The sequence below is a fragment of the Eupeodes corollae genome, chromosome 3, assembly GCF_945859685.1.
Source record: "Eupeodes corollae chromosome 3, idEupCoro1.1, whole genome shotgun sequence".
In the NCBI taxonomy this organism is placed as follows: Eukaryota; Metazoa; Arthropoda; class Insecta; order Diptera; family Syrphidae; genus Eupeodes; species Eupeodes corollae.
This window is the reverse complement of record NC_079149.1, coordinates 107,173,962-107,192,752: the sequence shown is the minus strand read 5'-3', so window position 1 is coordinate 107,192,752 and position 18,791 is coordinate 107,173,962. Positions and strand designations below refer to the sequence as shown.

Sequence of the window (18,791 nt, the reverse complement as noted above, 5' to 3'; positions counted from 1 at the left end):
TTGGCTTTCGTCGTTAATGTTGAATGGATCATCCTGCCTGACAAGGGAATTGGGTTTGTCGTCGCCGTTATACATTCATATATATATATAGGTTCATATACCTGTGAATTTCGTTTCACCTGTTCATAAAACTTTCGAATTTCATTCCTGCTTTTAAACCTCTCAACATCTTCGACCGCACGCTTCTCATGCCCTCGCTTTTTCCTTCTGAGAAGTCAGTGTTCTTCTCTCCTCTTCCCCTCATAGAGCTCATGAGCAGATCTCGTTCTTTTAAGCAGGGCCACTTTGCGTGCCTGTTGTTTGGCTGCATTTGCCTGCCGACATTCCTCATCAAACCAGGGGTTCCTTGTTGATTGCATCTTGGCAATGTTTTCAATACATTGTGTTGTCGGCAGAAAACTTCGAGAGGTTACTTTTAACTCGGTCGGAAAAGGATTTGGCGATCTGTTGCGATTGTAGCCGTTCGACGTTGTACCTTATCCCAACACCTCCCTGTTTTGCCTTGAGTCTGGAAACCCGAAGAGCTACCTTGGCTACAACGAGATAGTTGTCCGAGTCGATGTAAGTTCGAACATCCATGACGCTGGAAGCGTGTCTGGCGTCGATCGCAATATGGTCAATCTGGTTGACAGTAGATTGATCTGGAGAACTCCAAGTTCCTTTTTGGATGTTGAGGATTGGAAAATGCGTACTGGCTACCATGACGTTTCGCCCCGCAGCAAAATCTATAAGCCTCAATCCGTTGTCGGAAGTGTTGTCGTGCAGGCTGTTTTGCCCGATTATTCCACCAAAGATGTCTTCCCTTCCTAGCTCGGCATTAAAATCACCCAGGACAATTTTAATATCGTAGCTAGGACACTGCTCATAACATATCTCGAAAAACATATCTTTGGTGTTGTCATCTTTCTAATGTTAATGTTAATGCCTTGATGCGTATGGTCTTGAGGTGCTCATTGATGCACCTATAGCTCAAGATGTCTGCTTTATAGCAGTCTAGAGCCTCAAACCACAATTGAAAAACGTTTGCGCTTGATTTTCCGGTCCCCCGAATCCGAATCAAAAATTTCGATCCCAGCAATAGAATAGAAGAACCGAATTATTTTGACTTGAAAAATTTTCAAAATTAAATAAATTCGAAATTAACATTAAATTAAATGAGAAATGCGATACAATTTATTATTACTTTCGTTCAATAGTTCAGAGTTGCCCAATTTTTCATTAAATACTACGCCAATAAAAGCCGGGGGCCCAGATCGGCAAGATGATGACTGATAGATTGGTAAATAACATGCAAACAGGGGCCCGATTGCGAAAGCATGAATGATTCAAATTTTTCGGGACCCTAAAAATAAGATTTTGATTAGATCATCCTCGCGCTCCTTCAAGTTGCACAGGCTACACAAAATCGCTAAGTCCTCACGGTGAGGAATGTAGTTCAGAATAAGGAGTTCTCCTCTTAGCCAGGACATGCAAGAAATTTTGGTCGATGGTGTATTTGTCGTGGAAGTAGTTTATTTCCCGGAGATCGAAGTCTAGTCTACTTTAAATCATGGGGTGCAGTGAGCTTACTTGCTCTGTGTATTGAGTTCTTTAGGCTTCATCCAATCGAGCGATATAAGGTTGGCTTCCAAGAGGCAAGGTAACTGTAGTTTAGGTCATCATCCACCTTCTCGACAAGTTCTATCCAGTTTTTAGACCATCCACTTCGGGATTGGATTGTTTGAAGAACTACCTTCTTTGGGAGACGATAACTTGGCATATCCAGAACTTTAAGGATGTTATCGGCCTGCATATTGAGAGTATTTATAAATAAAGGCGATAAACCCGTTTCCAGCATTATCATGCAGTTTGGCGTATTCGAATTAAGGTGGAAATCCGTTTAATGTAAAATCTAAGCAGTTTTTCACCTTGTTCATATTTCCGACCTCCCCAAGCTTGCACCGCATAAAACATAACTCATTCCGATACAGCTTCTAAGACCCTGAATTTTACGGGTGTGCGTCGTTACCTTATTAATAAAACTGCTTCCATGCTACGTTTATAGCTGTTTTCGCCTTACCAAGTTTGTCAGTAAGATGTTTTTCCATGCTCAAGTTCTTTGTAAAGCAGACTCCTAAATATTTGTATTCTTTCAGCATTGCTCACTTGCACCCGATCTTCCTCTGCCATTCTTAAAAACCATCACTTTGGATTTACTTAAATTTATCACCTTTCACAATATTCAGCAAGCTTATTTATCATTAGCTGAAGGGACTGCGGAGTATACGCGAGCAGAACAAAGTCGTCAGCGAAAAGAAGAGCTTTAATGTTAACGCCTATATCATTAATGAAGCTTTGCCATTTCACACTGGTGCTTTGGTAGTCTTTTATATATTTTGCAATTATGTACTGAACTTAAGGGACATTCCTATCTGGAAAAGCTTGTAAATAGGGCATTGCGATCTACGGTGTCGAAAGCAGCTTTGAAATCAATGAAAAATGCAAATAGTTTTTTATTTCTCGATAGAAACGAGTCAGCAATCGAGCGGAGTACAAAAATGTTATCGACAACAAGATTATCTGTACCATATCTGAAGAATTCTGCGGGTATACCATCTGAGCCCGCAGCCTTTGGATCCTTTTGGTTGTTTATCAATATAATCACTTCTTCCTTTGAAATTGGAGCATCTAAAATATTATTTTTGAAGGCATACTGATTCAAAAACTTGTTTGGCACATATGGGTTTAACAATTGCTCGAAATATGCTTACAGTCTATTTGAATTAAGATCCGGGCTAACATTAAATTTTGTTCCATTAAGTTTTCGGATTAGGTTTCAAAACGTCCATGACTTGTTACACTTTACAAGCTGATGTGCTTTGGCTTCCGAATAGTATTTTTTCGGCAGAGAAGTTTAAAAGTCTGATTATACTCCATGTAACGGTCTTTTGAAAAATGTGTATTATACTTCCGATATTCCTTCAGCCAAGCTTAAGAAAGGCTTCTCGCCTGCATGCATTCCTTGTCAAACCAAGGTTCTCTATGTTCAGTTTTTCTTTAACTGATATTCGGTACATGATATGCTCTTTTAACTCTTTTTTTCAATTTTGTTCATGATTGCGCCTTATCGTTTCATCATCAGAAGAGTATCTAAACGTGCTCTATAGTTGGATGCATAAGTGGGAATAGATATGTTGATGATGAATATAGAGTATGTACATTAAAAAAAATACTCGCCTCATTGCTTTAAATTTGACGGGTCAATAGAAAAACCCGTGCCTAGGGGTTTACCCCCTTTCCCCACTCTCAAAGATCATATTCATGATTTCCGGTTAAGTCGGTTTCGAGCTAAAGCCACCAAAAAACCTTTAGAAATGTTTAACTTGATTATAGTTGTTTTATTTGTAGCTTGAAGACAAAAATATTCACCCCAATTACCGATGTCGTAAACTACAGCAAAATATACGGCACGAACACAACACAACCTGCATTCCATAAGTCATTTTCAACTTTTTTTTTCATTCAGCATTCTTTAAGACGAAAGGAAACGTCGACAATGAAAAAAAATTACGGTATCTCTCGTTTGAAAATTTGCTCACGACGAAGAAATGGAAGTTCGCAAAACTGTAAGCTTCCTTGTTAAATAATTTATTTTATGGAATTTATTAGTACTTTATTTGCGATAAATATTTGTTCACTAACTAATTTAACTAATCAAAATCAGATCCAGGCCCTCGTCGTGATGATGGAGAGCAACGAGCAGTTGGCTAAGGGATTTTCGAAAGGAATCAACAAAACTGACATAAAAAGGAAATTGAATTCCATAGCTGAGCAGCAGATGGTTGACAAACGGTTTAAATCGTTTATTTCATTCATGTACAAAATATTTTAATGTTTGCTTTAAAAAGGTTTGGGACGACTTTAAGTTCAAAGTGAAGAAGAAAATACAAAACAATTCAAAAGGAAACTAGAGGAGGTCCAAACCAATTGCAAATTTTATCTCTGTTGAAAGATGCTGTAGCAAATTTTCTTGAATACAAAGAGTGGTTAAACCCAAACGGTAATCAAATTGGTGTATCCAAGCCCAATTTACTTCCAAATACTTTGACGACTAGATCTGGCTACAGAGGCAGATGCAGACTCAAAACTTCGAACTCCACCTTCTTTATCATCATCACTATCGCTACTCGTGTTGTAATACATTTCTACGCTTATCATTTTAATTACTTATTTATTTACCAAAAATTAAATAAAACCGCATTTGTTAAACATTACACAATGATTTGTATTTAGACTTTAATTTCAGACAGATGTATGTATGTTACTTTTGCATCGTTTAAAAATCAGCTACAAATTCGTTGCGTCGAAGAACTTATAGAATGCCACTTAAAAAACGTCACGACTGAGAAAACGAAAGTCATCGAAAAAACGAGACGACATCGGTAATAGGCATTATTGTAACAAAATTCTTTTCGAACCTTGCTTTTATTATCATTATTAGGTAGCGCAACAGTCCGTTGAGAACCAGGGCCTAGTGACTTGAAACTCTCAACCATTCCTGTGTGCGAGTAATGTTGTCAGGGATGGAGGGAACCTACTGTTTTACTGTACGGCTAATTTGAGAAAGCACTTTTTCATGACAAGAATTATTCTTTGTCAATTCCTCGCAAGAAGCAATACCCGTGAAAAAAAAACCTTTGCAAAGACATGTATTGAACCCAAGACCCCTGGCATGACAGTCCAACGTACTATTTTATCTAGTAAAGCATAAATACAGTTGTAAGGGAATTCATCAACAAATCTATAAGAGTTTTAAAAATTTGTCGGGTGTTAATATTTAAAGAAGCTTAAACTTAAAGATCCAAAAAAGTACCTCCAAAATGTTAATTCTCTTTTATTTATTTTACATTTAAAGACCGCTAGTTTATGTTTTTATATTTTTTGTTTTAAACTTTTTACTTATCGAATTTTCACGAATAAATATTAAAATTCACATCGAAACCAAAAATCAACAATATTTTGTACACCAACTTAAGTTAAATAATTAAAACAGAAGCAAATTTTATAATAATAATTATTATATGCAGGCTCAGTTGAACAAAACACAGTTTTATTTGGCATTAAGTTCTTAAGTGCTTTTTAAGGTCAATGGGGGAAGAAAAACATTAGAAATATTTTATTAACTAATAATTGAACACAAAAAATTAATAACAGAGAAAAATAATAAAACAAAAAAAAAAAAAAAAACAAACAACAGATTCTAGAAACTGAAAAAGCAATAATTATTTTAATAATAAATTTAAGGTATAAATTCTACCCTAACTCGTTATAAATATGTCCACCAGACTTTTATTTAACAAAATCAGGATTCTCCTGAATCTTATCGGAGAACTGTAGCTGACTATCGATGATTTGAAATAGTTCCTGGGGTGCGGGAATTCTGCCTGTTTGGAGCTTTGACCACACCGGCACATCGTTTAATGAAATTTCAAATGCTCCTGATGACACCATCTATACACAAATAATATGTAGATATATTTTTTTTGTTAAACAATTGTTATAATTAAATTAAAGAAGTTGTTGGTTTGTCCTTACATTTGCTTCGAGCATATTACCCACAAAGAAAATCATCATACACGCATACAATTTGTTATCTATTAAATGTTTCCACCATCCAGGTGTGGGTTGTCCGAACGCGCCAAAGATATCAAAAGCCGATACGATAATCACGATTAGAACGATCTTTAGAAAGAATATAACTTTCGATAGATACATGTTGAAGCCAGGGAAATCATAGTTGGCTCCTTGTACGGTCATCTGTGGATATTTTTCGGCTATAATTACCGAATAGTCCTCGTAGGCCTTTCTATAGCCGCACGAATAGCTATGGAAGAAGGTTTTTTTATCAATAAGCAAAACAAAGTCTGGGTACTTGCAATATATAAATAATATATATAAGAAGTGTGTAGGTAGAATTCTAGAATATTAGCTTACCAATAAAGAAAACTAATGGTTGGTCCATTTTGGCCAAATTTTGTCATTGGAATTTCCTTTTCGGCATCAGCACCAAAATTATTATGCCCAATTAATAGGAAACCAATTAATGCAAAGAGGGCAACTGAGACGTTTCTGCTACTGTAGCCCATTTTGTCGTTTGGTGTTATCTGTCTGATGATTTTATTTTAATTAATTAGTTGGGGATTTACTTAATTAAAAAAAATGTTGATTCCTCTTTTATCTGCCGACAAAATAGTTTCTTTTTTGGAAATGATAAATGAAAAGTCGTCTTTCTTCCTCTTCGTTGCTCGACAGAACCAATTCTTTCTTTTTAATATATGATTTTTTTTTACAAACGAAAAACTGATAATGGAAACGTCTGACTTTTTGATTATGTAGATTTGGCGTAGAGAGGGCGAACATTGATGTGCTGGTGTGAAAAGACAGAGGGAGACAAAAGCAATATAAGGTCGGTTTTACACTTCTTTGATAGAGTGTTTTATTGACTATAAATAGATTTAGGAGAGATATTAAAAATAAAATACATTAAATGCAAAAAAAAACAAATTCGCATACTTTTATTTTAGATTTGTAAGTTATAGTAGAAGTTTTTAAGTTTTGTTCTTTCTGTCAAACTCAAAATTTTACTATCATAAGCCTATTACACGTTGAAACTAGATTCATGCATCTATTTTGACAGTTCTCTTTCATTTTTATTTTGTCATCGACTTGTTTGTTTGTCTGTTTACTTTTATTAATCGAGAAAATTTCGTTATTCTTTAATATCAATAAAAAACATTTTGTTTTGTAAAATTTATGAGTTTTATTTTCTGACTGTGCACTCTAATCAAAAAACAAAGACATAGATTCCTACAAAATGAACTGTCCGTCGAAGTTTGCTTCTCGAACAACGAAACCATATGAAAGAGAATAGCAAAAATACGAATAAGAGAACAGAGAAACGTCAAATTGTCGCAAGGAAAATTTTACCCGTGCGACACAGGTCGATTTTCTTGCGTCTCATGTTTTCGAATTTTGTTTTCTCTTTTACACTTATGTTGTTCGAAGTGTCGCATGCATCTAGATTCATCGTGTAATAGCAGACAATCAAAGCTCCAAGCAGAGAACAGAGCCGTCGGAGAAAGATCTGTTTCTTTTTTTTGTTTAGAGCACTTGGTTTGTGTTTCTTTTTTGAATCAGAACTAGCTAGGAGTGCGCTCTATAAACAAATGCAGTGAAAGCTGAGCGTGGCTGACTTCACGTTTTTTCATGTTGTATGAAAGATACGAATGGAAAATTCTTAAGCTAATGACAGTTCATTTTATCACTGTGTTTCATAAATTAGTCGGAGAGCTCTGATAAAACTCTGCTCAGATCGTAATTGATGTACTCAGGCTCTGTTCAGTGCTCACCTCTGAGCTTGAAAAGAAAAACTCCTTAAGCCTAGTACATACTTGTGAACCATCTCGTGAACCCATACAAATTTCAGTTTTTGGTTCACCCGTGAACTTGCTCGTGAAGCTGAGTGGAGAACAAAGTGGAGAGTTTTCGTTCACGGGCAATTCACGTGCAAAATGTACGGGAACTGTTGGTGAAGCTGAAGTCAAATGTTCACAACGTGTACTCACAAGTGTGTACCAGTGAGCAATGTCAAAAGTTCACTTTCTCCACTGGCGAACGTTCACTTCACGAGGAAGTATGTACTAGGCTTTACTGTTATTATTATTCATCCAAAGGATCATTTTACATTCCGAATCCATTCATGCTGGACTTCTAAATAAGATATATGATTAAAACAGAAACGCACCTATGACGCGATGAATATTATTTATAAAGAGCGAAATAGCAAACTTTCGGAATATTTGTAGCATTGAATATTGACACTATCTTAAGGCCAGATTGAGATTCCAGTTAAGCAGGATTTAAAACTGAAATAATACAGTGTTTTTAATCTGCATAACGAAAAAAGTAGAGTAACGCAGATTTATGTTGAAATCCGAAAGTGGGAGAGAAATAGTCCACTGGTACTTGATATAAAATACCATAACTTCTTGACAGTATAGCATCGTCACGTGAGCCTTCACAAAAGTGTTATATAAAAATTTAAAAAATCTAACAAAATAATAAAATCAGAAAATGTGTTCGGACAACCAAAAGTATTGCTTTAAATGAAAAAATGTAACACAGTGTTTTTCAATAGTCTTAAAAAACCTCAAAAATATTACAACTAACTGCATAAAACTTACAATAAAAGGAAATTCAAATTAAATCCTTGAAAAAATTGTAAATAACATACAAAATGTAACATAATATAACATTTAAAAAAAAGTAATGTGAAGCTTTTTTTGAACTTGTGATATTGTTGCAAAGCTGATGTAGACGAAGATGATATAGTGAAGATGAACTTAGTGGTCTTCGATATACTATTGAATGCTGCATTTCTCGAATTTTTTATAATGCAGAAATTTCGCTATTTTCTCCTTATCTCACGGACATTGTTTTTTATGTGGCATACCCTTTCTTATTGCAGAAACTAAATGAAAGTTCATGTAAATCAACCATAATATGAATAATGGCAATTTAAAAAGTTCATTTTGAACTCAAACCCTTTCCTAAAAGAAAATACAATAAACTAAATTTTTTCAACTACAATTGACAATTTGACGTCTTCTGGCCTGGATAGTATTCGCCCTATTGTTCTGAAGAGGTGTTCTTCAATGCTGGCAAAACCACTGCGTAAGCTTTTCTATCTGTTATATTCTACAGGTCTCTTCCCCGAGTGGATGGAAAACTGCATTTGTCTAGCCTGTCTCTAAAAAAGGCGAATACTCCTCCCCTAAAACTATCGTTAGTTTGAGCACTTACGTCCTTCTTTCCAAGGTCATGGAAATGCTGATTAATTTTCAGCTTAAGAAATATCTTGAAGAACGGAAGCTTCTTAATGACCGACAGTATGGCTTTCGTAGCAATAGGTCCACTGGTGATCTCATGGTTCATCTCACAGAACAGTGGAATTCTTTACATCGTTTTGGAGAAAGAAAGGTTATTGCACTTGATATTTCAAAGGCATTTGATAGAGTTTGGCACGAAGCTCTCTTATTGAAAATGCGTGCTTTTGGTATTGATAAATCTCTTCTTCGTTGGATTAGAAATTACCTTTCTAACCATTTAATACAAGTTGTATTAGATGGTTTCAAGTCTGAAATTCATAAAATAAATGCTGGTGTCTCCTACGGCTCCGTCTTGTCTTCGACTCTCTTCCTTTTATTCATAAATGATCTCTTGTCTGTCACTTCTAATCCTTTAAACTGTTTCGCCGACGACAGTACATTCAGCTTTTCATATTCGTTTTTAGATTCACATCCTTGTCCTTCGGATGTGGAACTTCAACGGCAGCGTATGTTAAGCTCATTTAAATCTCATCTGGACAGCATTGTCCAATGCGGAATCAAAAACCGTGTAGAATTTAGTGCTTCGAAAACTCAATGCTGTCTCCTGTAGTTAAAGTGTAACGCACCCTCGATGCCACTATCTATGAGTGGCACTTGCATCCAGGAAACCAATCAACAATCAGTACTCGGTGTGTGTATTACAGATCAACTTTTATGGAATGATCACATATTTGATATCGCCAAAAATGCTGCCAGGTGCTTAGGATTTCTCCGACAATGCAAGAAATTTTTCACCCCTTCTGATCTGGCTATAATCTACAAAGCTTTCAACCGTCGAACAATATTTGGGCCTATATTTGGGCAGGTGCCCCCTAAAATAAGTTTAAATCTCTTGGATAGAATTCGAAAAAGTCTTGAAAAATGATAGGCGACTGAACTATAATCGAAACATTTACATCTCTCGAACTGTTGCAATGTTTCATGCCTTTCGTTGTTTTATCGATATTTTTACAAGCAATATTCTGTCGAATTAGCCAGTTCTATTCCACCCCTTAAACTGTTCAGCCGTAATATTCGCAATTCTAGGAATGCTCATCAGTTTACCCTTGAGTTCAATTTCGGGCGTACTGTCAAATATAGAGATTCTTTCTTAAATCGCACATCGAGAATGTGGAATGCTTTGGTCAACTCTGTTTTCCCTCCCATTTTGACGTTCCGAACTTTAAGACCAATGTGCACCGGTATCTCCTTTTAAATCCTTCCCTATTTTCCTAACACTTGCACTGTGTTTAATTATAAACATATAAAGGGTACTAATAACCCCTTGAGTGCTTGTGAAATATAAAAAAAAATTATTAATCACTTAAGACACCGTATTCGCCAATTAGTTTCATCATCCCTCAATTTGTAGCCAGCTTAATGATGTCTAACATTTCCTTAGCACAGCTGCTAAGAAACTCACACCTTTTGACATTTCAAGGTCGGACTGCCGCACCGTATCGTAGACAGACATCATTTTGCATTCTTGTTTACATTTTTTTTAATTACTTAAATAGATCATGGAGCAACCAAGGGAATCATTTGTTAATGCAGGTAATTTAATTAAACAAAGAACAAATTAAATGATTTTCCAAGAACATCATTCATATATAATATATTCAAACAACCCCTTTAAACACAGAAACAGATTCAGGAGAAAATACAAGAGAACCAACAAAATGCGTCAAATCTGTAATGGATATGGCTGTCTGGCAAAAATCTCAAGCCTACTACGATCTTATTGGATTCATCAATGGAATCAGTACCGCCATACAAGGAAAAAAACTTACCGATGTAATGCACATGTCCAAAACAATGAAACATCTCGTTGCAATGATTCAGAAATTCGATAAATTGCTTGACGAAACGCCGCGATTTGAAGAACCCCAGCGCTTTGGCAACCAAGCCTATCGTATATGGTTCAAAAAGATGGAAGAGGTTTATATCTATCGATTTTATCTGAAATACAACTAATTTTATGCCATATTTACAGAATGCCAGAGCATATTTAGTAGAAGCTCTCACTGACGATAACTACACATCGATCAACGAGCTTTACGTCTACTTAAGAGAATCCTTCGGCAATCCAACACGTATCGACTATGGAACTGGTCATGAGCTGGCCTTCATAATGTTCCTTTGTTGTCTCTTCAAAACCAAATATCTAGTCGAGGAAGATAACGTAGCCTGTGCTCTGAAACTCTTCAATTCATATTTGGTGTTTGTGAGGCGATTACAAAAAACCTACCGCATGGAACCGGCGGGCAGTCAAGGTGTATGGAGCTTGGACGATTATCAATTTGTACCATTCATTTGGGGAAGTGCACAATTGGCATGTAAACTTTTCGAACAAAATAAAAGAAATCTTAATTTTGCAACTAAAACCTTTTCGCAGTTCATAGTCCGTTTGATCCATCGAAATTCCTCGACCAAAACATCATTGAGGATTACAAGGATTCTTATATGTTCATCAGTTGTATCGATTATATATCCCAGGTGGGTAAAACATAAAGCAACTGGTAGCCTTTCATTTATTTCATTGCCATTTAGGTGAAAACCGGGCACTTTGCCGAACACTCGAATCAATTGTGGGGCATATCGGCGGTTCCATCTTGGGTAAAAATCAATTCTGGATTGGTCAAGATGTACCAAAAAGAGGTATGCACGATTCTTTAATGATTCCTGAAAGTTTCTGCTTAAAATGTGTGGTGTCTTGTAGATTCTATCGAAATTTCCTGTCATTCAACATGTCTACTTTGGATCTTTGATGGTATTCAAGCCAGTTAAGCCGGGAACACCTTTGCCAAATGCTCGTTTAGGTTTTATGCCACCTCCTGCTGCACCTGTCAAGCCGACACCAGAACAAACGAAAATATAAAACGAATTGTTATCAGCTAGATGGTCTACCGCGCTATTTATTGATCGTTATGTTCATATTAATATTTTTTTAACTCATAACGGTTTTATTGTAATTTACAAAATTCAACGCATACGTAGTTTACAAAAAGAAAAATGGAGAAATTTTCTTTAATTTGGTTTTACCTTTTTTACAAAAACTTTAAAACATTCATTTTGAAAGTGAAATTTTATTCCTAACAAAAACAAAACGAGTATTGAATTGAAAAAATACAAAAATTAAGATAGGACCTGTCTGAACAGGTTATGTTTTGATGCTTTAAATGTGATGACTTAAATTCCATGGAGAAACTTACAATTTGCGTTTCTTTGCCGGTGGCTTCGAGGTAGTCGACTTAGCTGGACGTTTTTCGCTGACTGGCTCTGGCTTGGCAGCCACTTTGACGTCCTTATTAACCTTATAAGCTTCACTCATCTTCTTGAGATTCTCCTTGTGTATAGTTTCATGGACGACAATCCGCTTAGGGTAGTCCTTACCAATTATGCACTTATATTGCATTTGGGCAATTGGAGATGCCTTCCATGGTTCGTAGATTATCCCGCTGGGATAATTCTTCAATTCAGGTACATACTTCTTGATGTAATGACCCTGAGGATCGGTTTTCTTTCCAAACGCTACCGGACTATAGACTCGGAAGAATTGATGGAAAAATGCCGAAGCTGATAGCCACATCCAGTTGCCGGCATTAAGAGCCCAATCGGCATCGAGGAGCAGCTCTTCGAAGACTTTTTGACCCTCTTCCCATGAGATCCATAAATCGCCTCGAGTTAGAAAACAAGCTACTGCATGTCTTGCCAAATGGTGTATCCATCCCTCTTGGCGGAGTTGACGCATAATCGCATCGATGAAGGGATATCCAGTGCGGCCGTGGGCCCAGGCTTCTAAATGCTGATCATTCTTCTCCCAGGGGATTTGTAGGCAAATTGAATTTCCAATCATTCGATCGAAATTAGGCTCCGCAGCGCCGGCAGTGTAGTAGAACTCTCGCCACATCAACTGGCCCATGAGGGAGACAGGTGGTTTGGAGTGCTTTGAATTCTTGTCGAGGATTTTCTTTAGTTTCTTGTAGAAGAGCAGAGAACTAAGGCAGCCGAATTTCAGGTATGGACTAAGAACTGTCGTACTGGGCTCGAGGGAGTTTGGTGATGTATTCGGTTTCTCGAAACTACAAACCCATTTGGTGTCATTTAGGCTCTCGTCGAGGCGACGTAAACCTTCGGTCTCGCCGCCAGGGAACTTGTTTATTCCCAATTCTTGAATACGTTCAATTACCTCAGCAATCGAAGGAGGATCATAGCACTCGGGATTTCGTGCTTCTTCCTCATCAGCGGGGGGTTTATTGCTGTTCGGCAGCTTTTCGGGTACAGGTGCCGGTTCAGCAACTGGTATCTTCTCGACCAATGACAGAAACTTCTGATAGGTCAATGGAGGTTTTCCCATATTATGTCGCAATACAATTTCCGGATTGTAAATAGTATGAGAACTGAATTGAAAGACCTCCACTTTGTTTTCTTTGCAAAGCTTCGTAATGGAAGCGTCACGCTTTCTGGCATATGGTTCAATGTCAGTTTCGAAGGTTAACACTTTGACATTCCATTGTTTGAGAAGTTTTGGAAACACCTCATCGGGATTACCTCGGACGACGTATAAACGTGAGTTAATTCGCTGGAGATTCTCATGTAGTTGCTGGAGAGTTTCTTGCAGGAAGCGCATACGATTTGGGCCAACTCGCATCCATTTGCGAATACCTGGATCAAGAATAAATACTGGACGTAATTTATAGTTGGGGTTCTTCTCAATCAGTTCACATGCTTTGATTAGAGCTGGATTGTCGTGGATACGCAATCCTTTGCGAAACCAGTGGATAATTGTGTAGTTTTTATCCATAACTTTGGGACAAATTTTAACTTAAAAATAGGAACAAACAGAAAAATGACGTAGTTCGAGATGAATTTCGAGTGTGTTGATGATGGAGACGGACAGAGTATGCTGTATGTTGGTCTACATTGCCTATAGCCTATGCTTTCAGCTTGAAGATTTTCGTCTTTGGTCTATGCTTCTATTTCACAACTTCAAGAAATGTTTATTTAGAGGATCGGTTTCGCTTTTCGCAGTTCGCAGGTAGGCAGCATGCTGTTTTGTTTATAAAAGTGGGTTTGTTATGACATTTCTTGCTTTTGTTGTATTGTTTTATGGAATACTGTTGTCTTTTTTCATGCATTTGGAAAAAAGAGAGGGTAAAAGGATTATTCTAATTTGGGTCAGTTTATAATTTAGATATTTCCGAAATCTGGGATATGTAAAGGAGTGTCATAAATTCTTTGATTAACAAACTTTTCATAATAAATAAAGTACTATTCACATGAGCACGACCAACGACCAACGAATGAACGAATATTCGTCGATTTTGACGTTTCTTTCACATGAGAGTTTTTAATTCGTCGCGAATGAAGCCACAGCCGAACACCATTCACCACCGAAACCAAAATAAGAATGATTGTTTAGGTTAAGTACGCGCGATTATTTTATTCGTTGCGAGTGTGGATTATGTGGAACGCGAATAAAGTTTGAAAGTTCGTATCAATTATAATTTTTTTCGCGACGAATAAATTTGTTTTCTTAAATTTAATCATATATTATATTGAAAAGTAAAAGTATGTATCATAAATCAAATATAAACTATATTGCTATCGTTTTGTTAAGAATTTGTGTGGAAATATGTCTTCAAACGTATATAAACTCACATTTTGTAATTCATTCGTCGTTCGTTGGTCGCGCTCATGTGAATACTACTTAATAAAGTTTTGATTCGAGTAATGTCAGGAATGGAGGGCACCAACAGTTCTTATAACAAATCTCAATTTGAAAAAAACAACGACGAGCTGTAGGGGATATACAGTGACGTAGACTTGGCCAGAAGTATAAAAGTTCAACGACAAAGATGGCTGGGTCACGTAGAGCGCATGGAAACCAATGCTCCGGCCCGGAAAGTCTTCGAATCAACACCCACAAGACAGCTCATAACAGGAAGACCGCAGATCAGGTGGCGCGCACAAGTTTAAAGTGATCTCACCCAACTTGGAGCTCGAAACTTGAGACATTTAGCTAGGGACCAAGCAAGAGGCAATACCCATGAAAAAAATCTTTAGGTTACACAGGCAGCGATTGAACCTAAGACCTCAAGCATGATAGTCATACGCACTAACCATCACGCTACGCGTACTTTTTTATCTAGTTGTAATCACTTTGAACTCATATTTATTGTGTCGAGCAATTAGTTATCAAGAAATTCAACTAATATTTTAACAATTTGAATGACGGATAAGTTTGACAGCACTTGCAACTTGAAACTACAAATGAATAACCATTTATTGAAAATTCGTTTAAACCTCAGTTAACTCATCAAATTCGGTGGGATAAAATTGTTGAGCCACGAATTAAATATTGATCTATGACTATGCAAAACGCCCTATAATATATATAATCATTCACGTGACAGCAAAATTAAATAGATGTGAAAAGTTGTGCCTTAAGCTACGTTTACAACTTATTCTAATAAAATGGAAATATCTATCATAAAAGCCCACACATGCACCTTTTACGAAACAAAATCGTTCAATCGTTAGTTGCACAAACATCGCGCACATAAGCAATTCCAGAAGTAATCAACGAAATAAACCAATATACAGGAATCATTTATTCATTTCGACTAAAATTTTCTCGCTCTTGCGCTTATAAAAAATTATTCAATGATTAAGTTGAATGTCTGCACCGTTACCTAAAATTCCTTGCCACGCAAATCAAGGAATTTGATCGACGTGTCTAGTTTGAAAGAAACCAAACACTTTTGAAACCATGTGTGCGCCTAGCCTAATTTATTTCTAATAAAGATTTGTGGTCACTGAAAATTAAATACAAATCCACCATTGACATACTATACATGGACTGCTAGTAGCCAACTTCACGATGGTTCCACTTTTAACGGACAAAACACTAGCGCAAAGAGGGCTATGCGGAAAAATTGTGTAACATTTAATACTCACATCCACTGCTGTCGTTTTTGCTACTATAGTAGTATTTTACTATTTTCAGAGTCAACAATAACAGTGCAACAGCAGAAAGAAAATTTTCAGATATAAGCCTCATAAAAGATAAAAAAAAGAAATTCACTCAAGGTAGAAACGGTAAATGCCCTACTAACTGCTAAGGAACTCCTTAAAAACGATTTCACAGAAAAATGGGAGCCATCGAAAACTTTAAATCGAGAAAAACAAATCATTGTATAAGGCGCCAGTTATAGCTGTCATTGGTTTTCATCATTGAAAACAAAAAATTAGAATTTTTTTGACAGGTCGTTTATAGCTATCTTTAAACATTTCTGTCATTGAAAAAATTTCCCGATTGAAAAAATTTTACTGACAGAAATCTATCATTTTAATTGTGTGAAATTGGAACACAAATCAGTGGAACGATTCGTTTTACCTTTGAACATAAAGTATCAGCTGTGCAGGAAAATGAATTTCCGTCCGTTGTAGAGAAAAATAAATGCGCAATTACACTTTTTTCTCAAAAAACAAATTCTTTGTGTGATTTCCGATAGATGATTATATAATTTTCATTTCTAATCAAAGGGAAACACAGTCTTGATCGATTTCAGTGGTAGCTCTAATTGACCCCTTATTGATTGTAACTTAAAATATGAAATATCGAATTTACAATAATGACTTTAATTTATTCTTGAATATTCAAACATGTATGTTGATGTAAAATATAATTTCAGTTGTCAATTTCCTATTTAATAAAAAAAGTTATGAATTTAAATTATTTATTTCAACTATATTATTTTAAAATGTTGGCCTTTAAGCAGTGAAAGCAAAAATTTGGTACGATATTATATCCTTCTATTTGTCTGTTTTAACCAATTAACTTCGAATTTGGACATTTTTATTTTAAGTTTTTAATTTTGTTCATGGGCCAAGCATGTGTTTGTTGTTTTTTTGTTTTACTCCTCAATTTAAGAAAATGCTCCCCAAAATGATAGAAAAATACTACTCTTGAAATTTTCAAAACGACAGCACTGCTCACAGCAAAAAAACATGGCATCGTTTGTCTTCAACAAATTATACTAGATGTCAGTACTTTCTATGTCAGAAAAAGCTTATCTCAACTAAATACAAACAGATGGCGCTAAATATTTCATAACTTTTTTTGCCACTGTGCCTGAAAGGGCTAGTGTAGCTAATTTGAAGTGGAACCATTTTTATTCAAATTTTGTATGGAAAATTCACGCCACTAGCAGTCCATGTATAGTATGTCAATGAAATCCACAATAAAATCCGAAGTCACGAACATACCTATCAGCTCACTAGTGTGCTCAGACCATATTTCGTACTTCATTCTCTGCTGAATGCACTCATTTCGTAAACTTCAAATTAAATTAATAAACGGCAAACGCTATGGCTTTGCTTTGACAGAACAACAATATTAAGTTTAAAAAAATCAAACAATTATTATTTTTCCTTTTACCATCGTATTTTGTTGATTATTTATAAGAATTGTTAAATATGGAAAATGTAGTTGAACAATTGAAACAAGTGGATTTCTTAGATGTATGTGAATGTAAATCTTTTAATAAATTTGCAGCTTCTCTCATTGAAAGGAAGCCATACAGATAATTTAAAACTCTATAAAAAATCTAAATATTTATTTTACAGATTTACGATGAAATAGTAGAGATTCCAATTACAAACGAGCAAGTTGCTAGAATGTGCATAACAATGCCATGCAAAGTCGATCTTCGTATGGGCAATTTAGTCTACCTGGTTGAGCAAAAGTACAAAGCCCAACTATCAACCTACAAGAAGAGCAAGGTTTTGAAATGGTTAACCGTCAATCTGCCGCGGTTGTTACCAAATCCCGAAGCTAAATACTTAAGATGGCATGAACGCCATCAACGGAGAGTTAAAATAGATTGGATACAAAGAAAAGCTCAAGCGATACAACCATTACCACCGCCAATAAGTCTTACTCCACCGTCAGGTTTACAAGAAAAAGATGCTTCTCGTGTCAGCCTGCTCAGGAAATCACAAACCAATGAGATCGATTCTTCCACACCACATTCAAATTCTACAGCAGCAACATTAGAAACTGTTATTCCTTCTCAACCGAAATCCCCACAAGATATAATGTCAGGATTTTTAGATTTAATGGATGCTTCAATTACCACTGTAGACAGTGACGAATTACCAACACCCTTTATAAATACTGTCACAAGTACTCAAGAATTCGACTTGGAACCTCGTAGCAATAAAGATCGACATAGAATCGAAGAAACTGAAAATCCAATGCAAAAGAAAATTCATCCAAGGAGAGTTGCTCTTCAACAATCCGATGCCTTTTCTTCTCAGGAACTCTACAATTCATTCAATATAGATAATATGGTTACATCCACTCAAGAGTTTGGTTAATTGCTTTGATTTATTTTATTTTAAATACCCAGTTGTAATTTTTGTTAGTTTTAAATTTTTTGAAAATAAATATTGATAATAATAAATATTTATAATTGAACATCTTTGGACTTATGTTGAAAAAAAGTTGAGGGAAAGGAAAGTAAAACATAAAGAACAGTTAAAAGATGCAATACAGCGGATATGGATTGATATTACGCCAGATGTTACATAAATTCCAAAGAAGTTGCAAATGGTCTGAGATGCAAAAGGACATTATACAAAATATTAAAACATTTTGATTTTCGAAATATTGCTTTTTTTTAATTGAATTTTTAAAATGTACAAGTTTTTTTGTTTGTTTTGTAAAATAGACTTTCTTAATTTATTTTGGTTTTTTGTATTAAAATAGTTTGGAGGTTAAAACAAATCCCTATTTTTGGTAAGTATTTTTTTTATTGAAATTAACTCCATAGATAATTGCATTTTAACAAAAGAAAATCCTACCTTCTTGTTCCTCGC

The 18,791-nt window shown here is 35.8% G+C and overlaps 4 protein-coding genes across 4 annotated transcripts; 2 read left to right on the top strand and 2 right to left on the bottom strand.

Moving 5' to 3' along the window:
* Positions 1-5,237: 5,237 nt before the first annotated feature.
* LOC129948869 (thioredoxin reductase-like selenoprotein T homolog CG3887) lies at positions 5,238-6,353 on the bottom strand. Its single transcript, XM_056060000.1, has 3 exons — positions 5,974-6,353; positions 5,575-5,863; positions 5,238-5,490 (listed from the first exon to the last, which is right to left on the bottom strand). Exons 1-3 carry the CDS (start codon positions 6,123-6,125, stop codon positions 5,329-5,331), a joined length of 603 nt encoding a protein of 200 aa, XP_055915975.1. The 5' UTR covers positions 6,126-6,353; the 3' UTR covers positions 5,238-5,328.
* Positions 6,354-10,332: 3,979 nt separating this feature from the next.
* Positions 10,333-11,937, top strand: LOC129950776 (serine/threonine-protein phosphatase 2A activator-like). The gene is made up of 6 exons (XM_056062694.1): positions 10,333-10,460; positions 10,549-10,844; positions 10,900-11,242; positions 11,302-11,402; positions 11,457-11,564; positions 11,626-11,937. The coding sequence occupies exons 1-6, from the start codon at positions 10,427-10,429 to the stop codon at positions 11,782-11,784; spliced, it is 1,041 nt and encodes a 346-aa protein (XP_055918669.1). The 5' UTR covers positions 10,333-10,426; the 3' UTR covers positions 11,785-11,937.
* A 35-nt stretch (positions 11,938-11,972) lies between these two features.
* LOC129950775 (cryptochrome-1) lies at positions 11,973-13,969 on the bottom strand. The gene has a single exon (XM_056062693.1). It carries the CDS (start codon positions 13,708-13,710, stop codon positions 12,115-12,117), a length of 1,596 nt encoding a protein of 531 aa, XP_055918668.1. The 5' UTR covers positions 13,711-13,969; the 3' UTR covers positions 11,973-12,114.
* Positions 13,970-17,292: 3,323 nt separating this feature from the next.
* On the top strand, positions 17,293-18,343 carry LOC129950877 (uncharacterized). Its single transcript, XM_056062805.1, has 2 exons — positions 17,293-17,432; positions 17,538-18,343. The coding sequence occupies exons 1-2, from the start codon at positions 17,388-17,390 to the stop codon at positions 18,288-18,290; spliced, it is 798 nt and encodes a 265-aa protein (XP_055918780.1). The 5' UTR covers positions 17,293-17,387; the 3' UTR covers positions 18,291-18,343.
* Positions 18,344-18,791: the final 448 nt, after the last annotated feature.

What these genes read in the sequence shown, in the direction of transcription:
- LOC129950776 (XM_056062694.1), top strand. Translation starts at nt 10,427, where the DNA reads ATGGAGCAACCAAGGGAATCATTTGTTAATGCAG. An exon ending in GGTTCAAAAAGATGGAAGAG is followed by an intron (nt 10,845 to 10,899) that starts GTTTATATCTAT and finishes CCATATTTACAG; the next exon opens with AATGCCAGAGCATATTTAGT. An exon ending in TCAAGATGTACCAAAAAGAG is followed by an intron (nt 11,565 to 11,625) that starts GTATGCACGATT and finishes GGTGTCTTGTAG; the next exon opens with ATTCTATCGAAATTTCCTGT.
- LOC129948869 (XM_056060000.1), bottom strand. Translation starts at nt 6,125, where the DNA reads ATGGGCTACAGTAGCAGAAACGTCTCAGTTGCCCTCTTTGCATTAATT. An exon ending in ACCATTAGTTTTCTTTATTG is followed by an intron (nt 5,864 to 5,973) that starts GTAAGCTAATAT and finishes CTTCTTCCATAG; the next exon opens with CTATTCGTGCGGCTATAGAA. An exon ending in GTAATATGCTCGAAGCAAAT is followed by an intron (nt 5,491 to 5,574) that starts GTAAGGACAAAC and finishes ATTTGTGTATAG; the next exon opens with ATGGTGTCATCAGGAGCATT.
- LOC129950877 (XM_056062805.1), top strand. Translation starts at nt 17,388, where the DNA reads ATGGAAAATGTAGTTGAACAATTGAAACAAGTGGATTTCTTAGAT. An exon ending in AACAAGTGGATTTCTTAGAT is followed by an intron (nt 17,433 to 17,537) that starts GTATGTGAATGT and finishes TTTATTTTACAG; the next exon opens with ATTTACGATGAAATAGTAGA.
- LOC129950775 (XM_056062693.1), bottom strand. Translation starts at nt 13,710, where the DNA reads ATGGATAAAAACTACACAATTATCCACTGGTTTCGCAAAGGATTGCGT.